Here is a 16,191-nt window from a genome sequence, read left to right as displayed (position 1 = left end):
TCCACTCAAGATTGAGCACGTCGCGTCGACATGGCCAGGTCTCAAATCAGTTTCCAGGAAACTCGATCTAGGGCTGCAGTCCTTCATCCACGGCTGCGTCTGATCTCCGACAGATTAGACTCCACTTGATCCAGTCAACGAGCTCGCTGTGCTCCTCTACGCCTCGTGCCGAACGGGTCTTTGACGAGCACCTTCTTGGTGGGGCATGAGTCCGGCATCCTCATCACGTGTCCCAGCGCAGGCAGCCGGACTTAACACCCGTCGCTCGAAAATGGCGAGTGCATTGGCGTCCTCCGTCAGCATAGTTCAAAACTCGTACCCGTATAGGACTACCGGACGTATCAAGGTGCGGTAAATCGTGCATTTCGTGTGTTTTTGGAGTCTTTTGGATCGCAGGAGTTTGTGGAGTCCGTATTAGGCACGATTTCCCTGAACAATGCGCCTTCGGATTTCGCTGTTTACGTTGTTGTCCGAAGTTACGATCGTACCAAAGTAGCAGAACTCCTCTACCACCTCGAAATCGTCGCCGTCAACTGATACTCTGCTTCCGAGTCGGGCTCTATCACGGTCAGAGCCTTCGGCAAGCAGGTATTTTGTCTTCGTCGCATTGATCCTCAATGAAATTCAATGGCCTCGAGTTTCAGTCGGGTGTACGCCTCGTACACCGCCGCAGGTGTCCGTCCGATGATGTCGATGTCATCGGCAAAGCCAAGGAATTGGAGAGATCGTGTTAAATTCGTGCCCCGGATGTCGAAGCTCACGCTTCGCATGACACCTTCCAGAGCAATGTTGAACAACAAACAGGAGAGTCCGTCTCCTTGCCTCAGACCCCGGTGAGATTCGACGATTCCGACAGCATGCTCGAAACTCTCACCTTGCACTGCACCCCGTCCATAGTGTCCTTTAGCAGCCGTACCAGCTTCCCAGGGAACCCGTACTGCTGCATGGTGTTCCATAGTTCGGTCCGATCACTGGTATCGTAGGCCGCCTTGAAGTCAATGAACAGGTGGTGCGTAGGGATCTGGTGCTCCCGGCATTTTTGTAGGATCTGCCGTAAAGTGAAGATATGGTCCGTTGTCGATTTGCCTCCAAAAAATCCAGCTTGGTAGCTTCCGACGAAATCTGTAGCAAGGGGCTCTAGTCTGCAGAAGAGTATTCGGGACAGGATCTTATAGGCAGCATTCAGGACTGTGATGGCCCGGAAGTTAGCACAGTCCATCCTGTCGGCCTTTTTGTACACCGGGTGTATGGCACCCAGTTTCCATTCATCCGGTAGTTCTTCCTGATCCCAAATCTTAACAATCAGTCGATGCATGATGGCGGAAAACCTCTCCGGACCCATTTTGAACAGTTCAGCCCTGGCTGATCCATCGCTGCCAGCTGATTTGTTGCATTTCAGTTGCTTGATGGCACTGATGACTTCGTCCAGGGATGGCGGGGATACCTCGTCATCGTCATGCTGGCTGTCGTAGTTTTGCACTCCTCTGCTTCCTGCGCCTAGTTCGGTGCCTCCTGCATCTGCTCCGTTTAGTTGTATGTTGAAGTAGCACTTCCAATAATATTTTATTTATTTATTTTATTTATAATTAATAATGACGGTCCAGTGCCGTATTGTCAACACCGCTTGTGTTGAGTAAATTTTATAATCATCTTGATAAGGCATTTCCTCCTTATTCTTTGCCTTATCCCGGGCATAGCACTTCCAATAATACTTCGAATAATTAATATGCAAAACTACAATCTGTAAAATACGAAACATTGAAAATATTAATCTTCTTCTTGGTTTAACGACCTTCTTAGGCCTCGCCGGCCATCAAATGGGTTACTATAGACTGCCTAGTTGTATAGTCAGTCCTCACTACGGGGGAAGAGTCCGGATGGGATTCGAGCCCCGGTCCTGCCGTATGAAAACTGTAGTCGTTATCACCACCACCAACACCCCCAAAACCACCACCATCACCCGCCGCCTCGAAAGATCGAAAAGATTATTTTGACTTATTTGAGTAAATCAGACATTTTGAGTTCAATCAAACAGAACGGAAACAGAAATAAATAAAAACTAACTATTCAGCTACGTGAAATATGAATTAAAACTAAGCTTTACTTTTTTTTTTCTTCTACATTGTCTCAAGTCCCTCGAGAGATGTTGGCCTACAATTTCTGGTTTCCTTAACTGTTAGGTTCGGTCATGAACGGTACAAATCCCATCCGGAACACCCATAGCGAGGACTGACTATCCAACTACGTGATATCAACAAGCCATTAGATAACCGGAATGACTTAGAAGGGCGTTAAGCCAAGAAGAACTGTCAGTTTACCCGTCGCTGCTTAGTCAATCTTGCATTCTGAAAAATGGTTCAGATGAGGTTCGACATCCATTCCTATCGTGTAACAACCATTGCACTTTACCAAACAAGCCACCAGAATTGCGATGATTGAGAAATGGAAAAGTTAACGAAAAAAACTCCTCAAACCCTTTAGTAGTTATTGAAAGCGACAAAGATAATATGCAGCGATTGTAAAGTATGATTAATCATTTTTAAAATTAAATTGATGAACTGGTAAATGTAAGAAATATGGAGTGAATATGAGTCGAAGTTTTGCTCAGCAGTTTTCGTTCAACTACATCTTGGAGTAAACTACTTACATCCTGGCGTAGGGTGGCCCGGTGGTACAGGCGACAACGGCGCCGGTCTTCATACGGCAGGACCGGAGTTCAAATCCCATCCGGGTCATCCCCCCGTAGTGAGGATTCACTATCCAACTACGTGGTATTGGCAAGTCTAGTACGCCATCTGATGGTCGGCGTGCAGTTCTTACGAACAGCTGAATTACACAGCCAATTTCTTTCACAAACTCACAAAATCTTTATTAACCACAGGAACTGCCTGTTGAACGTTGCTTTCGTCCCAACACCCGATTGCAAATCGCTCGTAGTTGGACTGGCCCAATACAGTAAAAAATACTACTGGCCCTATGAAGACGAAATCTAGCCCGTTTGGCCCTGGCAAAACTGAATGACGAGACCGTCGACCCCACGTCGGCCATCCACTGATGTATTCACATCGTCGTTCTGGCTCGTCAACGATGTCAATGATAAAATCCACTCCTGAAGTGGATGCCGGAGAAGATTGTCCCAATACAGCTTCAGCGACAATACACCCTCTCCATACTGTCCACGGTCCGCGCAGAGGGTTACCGTTAAATTCGTAATCATTTTCCGGCCCAAGATCAACTCAACAGATACCTCACAAACGGTATGCCGCTTTCGCTCGGATAAATGCGACCTTTTTTCCAATCTTGGGAGGTAAAACAGAGAAGAAAAAAAACGCAACCATAAACCGAAAGAAGCTGAAAAAACTGAAATCGGTTGATAATTCCATTCATGTCTCGAAGGTTGGTTGGTGCCTCTCGAGTGGTTCGACCACTTCGCCGATTCTCTCTCTTGTGTGTTTGGGCTGTTATGCTACTATTATTGTTTTTGTGTGAACGCTATTCTCGGCTTACCGTTCAAAAATTGGTACAAAATGAACCAACATTTTTGCAACAAAATTGTGGACAAAACCGAAAGCCGGGAGGCGAGTTGCCCCTCTCGCAGGAACGGAAACAAATAAATAAAATTAAATATTCAAGATACCGTGCCGGGAGATGTGTTTTTAAGCAGCAGATCATAACTTTCCCACTCACTTTCACCAGATCCGTCCATGGCTTGTACCATTCAAACCTTCCCAGTGCCGTGCACAGTTTGCTTCGAATATTTCCAGTTCTTTTCTCTTTCGGTCAGCAAAGAATATTGATAAGCACGTTTTGTGCGGTAGGGGACGCCCCAGGACCCAAGAGCGAATAATAATGGATTCCGGTCGGAATTCGAATGGTTGCCCTTTTTTTGCCTGCCAGACTGTCTGTCCGTGTAGTACGGGCAGGAAGAAAAAGATGACGACCAACTTTCTGCGTTGTTGGTCTGACCGACGGATTATTGAGTGAATGGTTGAGTCAGAGAGTGAACGCCGTTTCGTCCTTGAAGGCGATGGATTAACTCTTTCAACCAATTTGAATTTGAGTAAAGAGAGGTTACGCGATTTTGTGATGAATGCGATACGATGATGATACCGTTGATGGTGGGACTTATCTTGATTTGAATTCGAATACGCCGTTTCCGATTACGGTTCGGTTTTACGTTTCACTGCGTTAATGTAGATTTGTATTGATAATGTAAGGAATTTGTTATAATATTATTTTAAGTGTATAATTTATGTTTTGTTGCGCAGACCCTGACGTACAGTATTTAACATTTTACATCAATCATAAGCAATATCTATCTGTAAAAATGAGTTTGGAATTTATTCTGTTTGATAATTTAACGAAGGTATTAGTTCGATTGTTGTTCTTTTTTTTCCAATTTATATTTTCATTACTAAAAAATGTATAGAATTATCGGTAAGACAAATGAACTAACATTTATTAACAATTCCTATCTAAACGTAAATTGTCTTGCCATCGAACCACCCCTTAAAATTTAAGTTAAAGACAGAATTATTTCTTAATTGATTTGAAGAAAATAAACAAGGATTGTTAAGATAATATAATACAAACAAACTGTTAAACATCCCTGGCGGGATTTTTGTTTTTTTTTAATAATTAGAGATCATTTATAACAAATTTTAATAACTTTGCTTCGAAAGCCATCCATCTCTCATCCTTATATACCGTCGCTCTCTTAAGATGTGTTACTACTTATTACAAATTGAATTCATGCAAATCGGAAATGTCCATGTGGCGATTTTTATAGAGTGGATGACTAATTTTCTCAATTTATCTACGTGTTAAGCTCCGATCTTTCATTGGAACAGTCCATTTTCAGTCCAAGAGTATGTTAACACGTTCGATACCATGGCACGTATATGAATATTTGCCTATAAGAAACCTCTATTGTGCGAAGGAGATGCATTCTCACGTTTACTTTTCGTGAGAAAAAATCGACTGAATAATCCTTGGTACCGAACGTGTTAAACTGTGCATTCTAATTCCTTTCATTCGATATAAAGCGCCATTATATTACTGCACGGGGCGGGTGGTATAAGCGACAACGGCGTCGGTCTTCACACGGCAGGACCGGGATTCATATCCCATTCGGACCGTTCCCCCGTAATAAAGACTGACTATCCAACTACATGGTATATACAAGTCTAGTAAACCACTCCAGGGTCGGTGTGAATTCGGAGGTCGTTAAGCCAAGAAGAAGAGAAGATATTACAACGAAAGCAAAGCTCAGCAAAACTGTGCAAAGTAACCATAAAAGCATTAACACTTGTTCTGTTTGTTTGCTAAAAAATCAAGTAAAAATTTGTTTTTTGTAACATGCGCTTCTCTCTGCCGAAGGAAAGTCCTTGATCCACGATTGTGTTGTGTAGACAAGAAAACTAAGCTGATTACTCCCGTAAAACAGCACTGTGACGCTACTCATTTTTTTAAAGTAGCTTCAAAGACCCAATCAGGATCGTCCCGTTCATCTCCGAAAAAAAATTAAGCTTTCCCATCACTTCTACATATCCTATGCCGTCAAAAACTATTCCGCTTCCTTCGCAACACAGTCAGATAGTCAGGCCTTTTGTCACGATGAGTGGAACTAACGACAAATAACCGGAATTGCTAGTATCATCCTAGCCCAATATATAGAGTTTTCTAGCGTTTTCTACTATCCCTATTCGGTAAACGGGACCGAAGGCAGTCAATTAACCTGTCTTCTACCAGGATTCTTGCTCCCTAAGTAGGGTTCTCGTTGGACATGTTGTGAATATATTTATTGGGCATTGTACAGCTTTCCATGTGTCAAGTTGGAGCTTATCTGATTGATAATGTTTTGCATAGTTGGCTGGCCGATCAGATGGTGTAAACCACACAACCAAGACGTATTCCGTGTCTTCTACCAAATCAACGCTTACTGTACATTTCAGCGAACCATGTGAGATGCTTTATTGCTGCACGGAGTAGTTTCACAGGAACCAATATCCGATTATGACCAGGGTTTGTTAGTGTACAACGAATCTACAGACCATCGGACCTAATATCTGCTGGCAAATTGTTGCGGCTGTGCAATTTTCGACCTACATAGCTCTACCATTTCGGACCTCCTTTACAGTACATTGAGCGCCATTCTGATGAAAAGAAAGAATGTCGCTTCCACCGCTTAACTACCGTTATAAAACGAAGATTCATATTTTGTAACTTATTAATACATTCATGGTCATTTTTATTGGGTAACTTAAAATTAAATTGTAATTTTTTTATAAACTATAATTATGTTACATGCGTGATCAGAGCTGTTGATCATCAAGGGCAAACTTCTCACCGATCCACGGATGTAACTTCTCCGTTCCACTCTTGGATGTCTGAACATTTTACATCGCGATAGGTATGAAAGAACGAAAAACATAGCATTTTCAGCTTCATTTCTTATTTTTTAATAAATATAAAGTAGGCCCACAAGGTACCACTAGTTGTCAATACATTTATGTTTTAAGTAAACCTGTGGCATACTGCGTTATTATAGTCTGTAGATTTTTACGCTTCGTCGTGTTTTTATAAATTCATCGCCCAAATAAGCATGTGCTTGCAGCACAGACAAAACCTTCAACATCACGATATGCTAATAGGTGGCGCTAGCGTCCGCGATGCCTTACCACAGTGGTTCATTTCCTAATCTGTGGCAAATTCACAAGGCTTATGATAATCCGAGTGAAAATTCATAAATTACAATTTTATTTTTCAAATATAATTTCAGGCAATATTTCAAACAGAGTATCTATTTACTTGAAGTTGACCTGTGTGTGAAAATCCTTTTCACACTGCAACACGAACACCCGAGGTTTTCTTCTTCTACCAAAACTTGCCGAAGTCTGACAGCACACGTCAAGCGTTTTTTATACACTCGTGACGTTTGTGTTTGTGTGGTGAGCATTCACGGATGCTGATTGAGGTACTGAAAATACAAAGTGTTTTACTAACGCTAGAAACAGAAAATCTACCAAAAAAGTGTTTATAAACGTACCAGGTAATTGTTTGTTTCGATGCACATTGAAAGCAAAGCATCGATCGTGAAGGAACCGGGTGTAAATGTGACATCAGCGGCCTGATGATAGCAAAGCTCGTCATGGACTCGCCCAGTTTTTGTTTCCCTCCGCTTCCACCGCCCCCTTCTGAAGTTATGATTCCTCGCCGATACGAGCGAAAAGAAAATAAAATCATCCCCCGCCTTGTGTATAGATGAGTAACATATTATGCATACACATTCGTTGCTGGCAGGGTTATGAGATGCGGGCACTGCAACGAGGGCAAAAACGGATGGGAGAAATTGTTAAATTCAGAGTAGTGCGAGCTCCACACGCACGCACCGTCCACTTCCCGGTCCAATGATTATTGGGTTTAAGCAGCAGCCACTACCGTTTCCGTTGATTAACATTCTTTCCATTCTATGCACGCTTGTTTCCCCATCTCCCAGGTTGCAGGTTCATAACGTGTTATCAGCCAGGGCAATGCGCTAACAAGGAAGGCGGCGAATGAGATCGGACCCGTTTGCAGCATAAACACAAGCAACAAGCAACCGTAAACCATGGCACGCCAGCTAAATCCAAACCAGCAAAAAATCGCCGAAAAGTTGATCATATTGAATGATCGCGGTGTCGGCATACTGACGCGCATCTACAACATCAAGAAGGCGTGCGGTGACACCAAGTCCAAGCCCGGCTTCCTGTCGGAAAAGTCATTAGAATCTTCGATAAAATTCATCGTGAAGCGGTTTCCCAATATCGACATCAAGGGTCTGACCGCGATCGCAAGCATCAAGTCGGAGATCATCAAATCGCTCTCCCTCTACTACTACACCTTCGTCGATCTGCTCGACTTTAAGGACAATGTGTGTGAAATTCTTACTACGATGGATGCGCTGCAGATCCATCTCGACATAACGCTCAACTTCGAGCTGACGAAGAACTACCTCGATCTGGTGACGACGTATGTGTCGCTAATGATTTTGCTGTCCCGTGTGGAGGATCGGAAAGCGGTGCTCGGGTTGTTTAATGCGGCGTACGAGATGCAGCACAGCCAGAGCGATCAAGCGTTCCCACGGCTCGGCCAAATGATCATCGATTACGATATGCCTATAAAGAAGCTGGCCGAAGAGTTCATTACGCACAACAAGCTGCTGGGTAGTGCGATTAATTCGCTAACCAAAATTTACTCCATGCGCAACCTGAGTGCGGAAAAGTGGCGCGAGTTGCAGGTGCTGAGCCTGATCGGTACGCCGGCGATGCTGCTGAAGGCGACCAAAACGGATACGATGTCGTGCGAGTACATATCGCTCGAAACGCTTGATCGGTGGGTAATTTTTGGGCTGATGCTGAACCATCAGGCACTGATTCAGCCAGGGCTGATTAGCAATATGTGGATTTCGGCCCTTGATTCAAGCTGGGTTGTGGCATTGTTCCGCGACGAGGTGATCTACATACACCAGTACGTGCAGACCAACTTTGAGGGTATAAAGGGCTACGGTAAGCGCATATCGGAGGTTAAAGAATGCTACAACCAGGCCATTCAGAAGGCAGCACTGTTGCATCGTGAACGGCGCAAGTTTCTGCGTACGGCGCTGAAGGAACTGGCACTCATCATGACGGACCAGCCGGGTTTGTTGGGTCCGAAGGCGTTGCTTGTGTTTATTGGGCTTTGCTACGCGCGAGATGAAATCCTATGGCTACTGCGGCACAACGATAATCCACCGGTTGTGAAGAGCAAAGGTAAATCGACCGAAGACCTGGTTGATAGACACTTGCCCGAACTGTTATTCCACATGGAAGAACTGCGGGCGTTGGTACGCAAGTACAGCCAGGTGATGCAACGCTACTATGTCCAATACCTGTCGGGGTACGATGCAATCGATTTGAACTACAAAATGCAACAGCTTCAGATGTGTCCGGAAGACGAGAGCATTATCCTATCGTCGCTGTACAAAACGGCTACTAGCCTGTCGGTGAAGCAGGTTGAAGATAATGAAGTGTTTGATTTTCGCGCGTTCCGACTCGATTGGTTCCGGCTGCAAACGTTCATGAGCGCAAAATCGGCTGTACGCATTACGGACTTCCCCGATCTGGCCCGGCTGCTAGACTCGATGGTGTTCCACACGAAGATGGTCGACTTTCTGGACGAATCGCTGGTGGAAACGTCCGATCTGTCCATCTTCTGCTTCTACAACAAAATGTTCGAAGACCAGTTCCACATGTGCTTGGAGTTTCCGGCCCAAAATCGGTACATCATTGCGTTCCCATTGATCTGCAGCCACTTCCAGAACTGTACGCACGAGATGTGTCCCGAGGAGCGGCACCACATCCGCGAACGATCGTTGTCGGTGGTGAACATGTTTCTGGACGAGATGGCTAAGGAGGCGAAAAACATTATTACGACCATCTGCGACGAGCAGTGCATGATGGCGGATGCGCTACTTCCGAAGCACTGTGCGAAGATCCTTTCGGCTGCCGCTAACCGTAAGAAGAAAGACAAGAATAAGAAGCACATGGACGATATTCGACGTCCGGGTGATGAAAGCTATCGTAAGACGCGCGAGCTGCTTACCACGATGGACAAGCTGCATATGGCACTGACTGAGCTGTGCTATGCGATCAACTACTGCCCGACGGTCAACGTTTGGGAGTACGCATTTGCACCACGGGAATATCTGTGCCAGCATCTGGAGACACGCTTTTCCCGTGCACTTGTCGGTATGGTTATGTACAGTCCTGATACGTCGGAGATTGCCAAACCATCGGAGTTGTTGGCTTCGGTCCGAGCGTACATGAATGTGCTGCAAACGGTGGAGAACTACGTGCATATCGATATTACGCGCGTGTTCAACAATTGCTTGCTGCAGCAAACTCAACCACAGGATAGTCACGGCGAGAAGACGATCGCTGCACTGTACAACACCTGGTACTCGGATGCGCTGCTACGGAAGGTCAGTGGCGGCAATATAGTGTTTTCGCTGAACCAGAAAGCCTTCGTATCGATATCACCCGAGGGCTACATTCCGTTTAATCCGGAGGAATTTTCCGACTTTAACGAGCTGCGTGCACTGGCGGAGCTGATCGGTCCGTACGGAATAAAGCTGCTGAACGAATCGCTCATGTGGCACATCGCTAATCAGGTGCAGGAACTAAAGCGACTGGTCGTGCAGAACAAAGAGGTGCTGATGATTCTTCGTAGCAACTTTGACAAGCCGGAGATAATGAAGGAACAGTTCAAGCGACTGCAGCAGGTCGACAATCTGCTGCAGCGCATGACGATCATCGGCGTGATCTTGAGCTTCCGCCAGCTGGCCCAGGAAGCGCTGGTGGATGTGTTGGAGCAGCGTGTACCGTTTCTGCTTTCGTCGATCAAGGATTTTCAGGAGCACGTGCCGGGCGGTGATCCACTGAAGACTGTGTCCGAGATGGCATCGGCTGCCGGATTAAAGTGTAAGGTCGATCCGGCCCTTTCGAACGCACTGAAGGCACAAAAGTCCGAACCGGACGACGGCGATCATCTGAACATTTGTCTGCTGATGGTGTTTGTCGCAGTAAGCATTCCAAAGTTGGCCAAAAACGAAAACTCCTTCTACCGCGCGTCGCTGGAAGCGCACACAAACAATACGCACTGTATGGCGGTCGCGATCAACAACATCTTCGGCGCCATGTTTACCATCTGCGGGCAGAATGATATCGAGGATCGGATGAAGGAATTCCTGGCACTTGCCAGCTCGTCGTTGCTGCGCCTCGGTCAGGAATCGGACAAAGAGGCAATCAAAAATCGTGAATCCATCTATCTGCTGCTGGATCAGATTGTACAGGAGTCACCATTCCTTACGATGGATCTGCTAGAATCCTGCTTCCCGTACGCTCTCATCCGTAACGCTTATCATGCGGTATACAAGCAGGAACAGCTGATGCATTAGAAAAGATACATACACACACATATTTTTTTCTCGATCGACCCCTCCGAAGTGACCAAAATCTTGCAGCTCGTAGAAATTCGCCTCACTCACACACACTTTCTCTCTCTTACTCTCTCATTCTTGTTTGTCTCTGCAAGAATTGTTTAATGTTTCTTCCGGTATTTTAAAGCACATTTATTTATTGCATTCATGTGGGAACACACGTGCGCTTTCCACGTGCGATGCATTTATAATTAGAACAATTAGGAAAACGAACGAGTTCTTTATCGAAAAAATGCGTACAATTAGAGCCTCATTCGCGGTGCAAGGGTTCTACACTCGTACGGAATTAAAAGCATTTAATCGTAAAACTCGAAAAATGAACAAACGTATTCAAGCAAAACCACATTACATATTGTAATCGTCATTTGGCAATATTTCTTATTTCGAATATGAAATAAACTCGCTAGATATAGCTTCTTATTAAAGTATTGCAATGTTGTTTCATTGTAGTTTGTTTACAGTTTTTTTTTACAATTTTTAAGAATATTTATTGGTTTATTTTCTTTATATTATTCAGGTTTGCGTGGGCGGTATCCAGGATTTCTTTAGCAGGTCAAGATCGCGTTATAGCTTATAGATTGCTGATTGTGATTCGTACAGATAAACGTTTTCAATCACGGTTCTCCTCGATGCGTCGTCGTCTGTTACCCTCCGGTGCTACAGTGTTGGCACTCAAACGAAATCCTTGTCCATTTTCGTATCTTGATTCTGAAATTCGAGCTGACACGTTGTTCTTGCCAGAATCCACATATTAAATATGAACGTTCTTAAACCAGTGCGTCCAAAATCCGTTCAGTTTTCCATCAAGTACAAACCGTTGGCCATAGTGTCTGCGCAATGTACATATTCTTTATACATTTGGTGTGCCATTTTATCATGTATTTATGAATGTATTTATAATATCTTAACACAAATTTTATCTCTTTTCAATGCATATTAATGGGAAAGTTTTCTGCAACCAAATGTATTTAACGGGTGTACTGATGCATTTAAATTATTTCATCGAATTGTTATTCCGTTTATAGCCGGGTTTAATACTTGAAGTAAGATTCATTCAATAGACATGTCGTTCTTAATCTTAATAATTATATGTTTTAATTAAGTTGTCTAATTTTCAGTATGAAATTGTGAATTTTCTTTAATTTTTATATAAATATCCTCTTACAACTTGTTATTCGCGTTGACCGCGCTCATTCCCGAAGGCCGCTAGTTGTCATCCAAGGCTCATCAAAACATTGCCGCAGTATAAAGTGGTTGTTACGTGAAGAAGCTCCAAATAAGCCGTCCCGTGTTTAGTGAAGCTGTGCATTAAAACGTGTTCGCTCCAGGGATCGGTCATTACACGTCCCACCGCTAGTTATTAGTAATGCCGATAAGCTCAAATCGTTGACACACGCATTTTTCTAGGATAGGCTACAGCACACGATGGTACGATCTCGAGACATCAGACAGGTTCATAAAAGCCGCCTAAGAAACGCCCGATTCGGGTGACCTATTTTTAGCGCAGCATGGTTCTATAATTAGTGCTAAATTAATAGCTTCCTAGATGCATTCAGGCATGGCGTTCACCGGCATGTCTGGGCAGATACTCATGTCGATGAATTAGATTAACTGCGATAATTTCACTATTTTCCACCCATTGCAGGCACTGCTTGGCGCACAACTAGTTATCACGCTGATCATGGTCAGCGTTATTCAGAAGCTGAGTCCACACTTTTCTTTAGCCAAATGGATACTCTGTTCTACCGGGCTAACACGCTACCTACATCCGACGGACGATGAGCTCCGGAAGCTGTCGGGTGTGCCGCGAGAAAAGGGCGGCAAGGGCAAGAAGGACAAACGCAACGGGCATCAGGCGAATGGCGAAAGATCATCGACATTCCATATACCGCGCAGTCTGGACGTACGGTTAGACACGGTTCCCATCTCACCGTACGATATTGTGCATTTACGCTTCTACACCGAGTATCAGTGGCTGGTCGACTTTAGTTTATACTCCGTTATCGTTTACACCGTATCGGAGGTAAGCACGGGAGGTTTTTTTTTCATCTTTCCTATACGTTGGAACTAATGAAATATTCCTTTTCTCTTTTAGGTCTACCATTTCTTCTACCCACTCAAAGAGGAGATCAATCTAAGCATGGTGTGGTGCCTTCTGGTTGTGTTTTTTGCCTTGTATCCTTTTCAAACAACCCCCTGTTATATGAACCCTATTGTCAAAGACGCACATTAATTCCTTAATATTATTTGATTGGGAAATTTATATATATTTTTTTTTATTCATAAGGGACGGCCAGGCCGTATTGCTAAAATTTATATTTATATTACTTGAAATTTATCGAATGCACAGACCAATGTGTTTTTCACCTTTTGAATGATTAGAAATATTTTCATTTGGATTTTTTCTATTAATACCCCGTACATATACGACCACCTAGGTTCGTGTAGACCATACGTTTTCTTTGGAGAACTAGCTATTTTTCGGATTGTAAAGCTTATATATTTTAACCAGCCCGTCGAATTTCATTTGAAATTATCAGCAACAGTTTGGTTGTTTGTTGTTTACCTAATAAGCATTTAGTTAAGAATTTTAAAAATTCCCCCTTTTTTTGCTTTAAAACTGAAGCTACGATAGCTAATTGATACCAAACTAAAGTGATGCTCAGAAAATTGGCAACCTTTGTGCTGATAAACTTATTTATTTTGCTTAAATCAGGCGTAAAAGTTTCTTTTAAACATATTTTGTTACAAAGTAAAGTAATATTCATATTAATAATATAATGCTTCTAATATTTCATACTGATCGTATTACATTAATTGTTTGCATATATTCCTAATTTGGCTAAAATACTTATCAGCCTGTTCCAAAGAAACCAATCGCTTTACTTTGCAGCATTAATAACTTAATAATGAGTCATTTTTTCGTTTATTTTTAGAGCCTTGGAGTCTGTGAGACTACATTCGCCTCTCTAATAATAAGCCATTAATATAAATAATTACGAACAAAAAAACTGTTTGAATAATCATCCAACACTAGTTAATCAACATTTTTTATTTATTTTTTGTAGTTTACCATTTTTACCGGCTCGGGGAGGTATTATCCAATAGACCGCATTTTTATTAACCGAAAAAAATAATTAATTGGCGTTTGTCGAAAAAGTCAATCTAATTTGATGATGTGTAATAATTGAATTATTTGCTTTTAACTTTGGGATAAGCATGAATTAGTGGTTCTATAATAGGGAAAATGCATATTCCTAAACAAAAAGTATGATTTGTTTAAAGCTACAGATGCAAAAAATAACAGAAAACGGTTTTTAAAATCCTCAATTAAATTTTAAAAGTTTGACAACAAGAATCCTCCTTTTTCTAGAAAATTTCAACAAACGTGACGTGTAGAATGGGGAATGGGCGGTAGAACAACGTACAGTTGTTTTGGTCATAGACACTACGTTCAAGACATGTTTGAATTTGAATATTCCTTAACAATATTATCCCAAATAGCAAACTGCTTGCCTCGCTAACGGTGCAATACTTTAAAAGTGAGGAATCAATCGGTGAACGATCGACATGCATCGTTACCGGGCTAGCTTACCTGCTGATCGCTATGATTATTTTGATCGTGCCAGAGCACACGCTGGAGGTGGGCCTGGATAAAGCATATCACAGCTTTAACAGCAGCGCGTCAAGCTTCCTCGAGGGTCAGGGGCTTAATTCCTCGTAAGTTCTATGCGTAAGCTGTCCTGAAGTTAAAGTATTGTAATTTGTTTTTGTTTCCGTTGCAGTGGTCCTGCGTCGAAGATTGTGGTAAAGTTTTTCATTGCCGTCAGTTGCGGCATCTTAGGAGCGTTGTTTACCTTCCCCGGATTACGTATGGCTCGTATGCACTGGGACTCATTGAGGTAGATCCATTTATAAGTATCCCGAGTAGAGCTTGCTTGGTAACACTTGGTCTTTTTTGCAGATTTTGTAATGATCGTCTATGGTTGAAACTGCTGTTAAATGTTAGCTTCGCAATGCCATTCCTGCTGGTTATCTTGTGGGTTAAACCACTGGCTCGGGATTATCTTACGGGACGCGTTTTCTCCGGCATGAGCTCACCTATGTAAGAATTATTTTCGTACATTTCATATCGATCGATTTTTCTAACCCATCATTTCCTTTGCAGTCTATCGACAGAAGCGTTCGAAACGATCCGTCTCGGTGCGGTAGTTGTTGCGGTCGTACTACGTTTCCTGCTGATGCCCGTCTATCTACAAGCCTACCTCAACCTTGCGTACGATCGTGTCGAGGAGCAAAAGAAGGAAGCTGGCCGCATAACGAACGTCGAGTTGCAGAAGAAAATATCATCCATCTTCTACTACCTCTGCGTCGTGACACTGCAGTACGTGGCACCTATCTTGATGTGCTTGTTCTTTGCCCTCATGTACAAAACGCTCGGCGAATACACGTGGAACGGTGTGCTGAAGCAGTCTCTTCCACTGGACGAATGTTCCGCCGATGTGGAGTACGAAAAGACGATACTGGCTACGATAGCGAGCGAAAAGGCAGCCGTTGAAGCGCACGAATTTCAAGGCATTACCCCGGAAGGTGAGCCAGTGCCTGTAGAAGCAAACATACTCACCACTGCCCAAAACTTCCAGCTGTCGTTGCAAAATCTTAAATCAATCTTCACCAAAGATGTGTACCGTGGACTGTTTGGGTTCGCAACGTGGTGGAGTTGCTTTATCTGGTTCGCTGCCAGCTCGCTCGGTATGGTTTACCAGTCGTACTTTACCAAATCGTGAGCCAATCATACCGAAACGATCATCGTCCATTACCACCGATCTCTCTGTGTGTGGATGTGGATACAGTACAGCGATGTAAATAGCGGAGGAATAAACAATCATCCAAATCGTTGCATCGTCGCGAGCATTTCTTTCTAGCATAGCATAACCATCGTCAATCAGATATTAGTTTTAATTTTTCCACTGTGCATAGTGTTTTTCTTTTTTTTATGTTTCGTACATAGTTATGCCTTGAAACGACACAAGTGTGTATTTTGTTGTGGTTTTTTGTTTTATGTTTGTAGTAGTATGATTTCTTTTTTCTATCGCCTCGACCCAAGTGAGTTAAACCAAGTAAGTCATTAGTGTAGAAATGATTTCACCGAGAAAAACTGTCAATAAAGAACC

At 43.3% G+C, this 16,191-nt stretch overlaps 2 protein-coding genes across 2 annotated transcripts in view; both read left to right on the top strand.

Annotated features, from left to right (window-relative positions):
* The window catches only part of LOC126562092 (transmembrane protein 161B), a 496,042-nt gene extending 480,238 nt beyond the window's left edge, over positions 1 to 15,804 (top strand). The window contains exons 2-7 of the mRNA XM_050218509.1: positions 12,663 to 13,040; positions 13,113 to 13,192; positions 14,522 to 14,737; positions 14,803 to 14,919; positions 14,982 to 15,122; positions 15,186 to 15,804. Of these exons, the coding sequence (XP_050074466.1) occupies positions 12,699 to 13,040; positions 13,113 to 13,192; positions 14,522 to 14,737; positions 14,803 to 14,919; positions 14,982 to 15,122; positions 15,186 to 15,804 (1,515 nt within the window). The 5' untranslated portion in view covers positions 12,663 to 12,698. The remainder of the gene's footprint in view (positions 1 to 12,662; positions 13,041 to 13,112; positions 13,193 to 14,521; positions 14,738 to 14,802; positions 14,920 to 14,981; positions 15,123 to 15,185) is intronic.
* Positions 7,552 to 10,980, top strand: LOC126561480 (membrane-associated protein Hem). The gene has a single exon (XM_050217653.1). The coding sequence runs from the start codon at positions 7,610 to 7,612 to the stop codon at positions 10,973 to 10,975; it is 3,366 nt and encodes a 1,121-aa protein (XP_050073610.1). The 5' UTR covers positions 7,552 to 7,609; the 3' UTR covers positions 10,976 to 10,980.
* Positions 15,805 to 16,191: the final 387 nt, after the last annotated feature.

The sequence above is a fragment of the Anopheles maculipalpis genome, chromosome 3RL (assembly GCF_943734695.1).
Source record: "Anopheles maculipalpis chromosome 3RL, idAnoMacuDA_375_x, whole genome shotgun sequence".
Lineage (NCBI taxonomy): Eukaryota > Metazoa > Arthropoda > Insecta > Diptera > Culicidae > Anopheles > Anopheles maculipalpis.
Note: the sequence above shows the minus strand (reverse complement) of the source record. Positions and strands in the feature narration are given on the sequence as shown.

Coding starts and splice junctions, on each gene's coding strand:
- LOC126561480 (XM_050217653.1), top strand. CDS start 7,610: ATGGCACGCCAGCTAAATCCAAACCAGCAAAAAATCGCCGAAAAGTTG.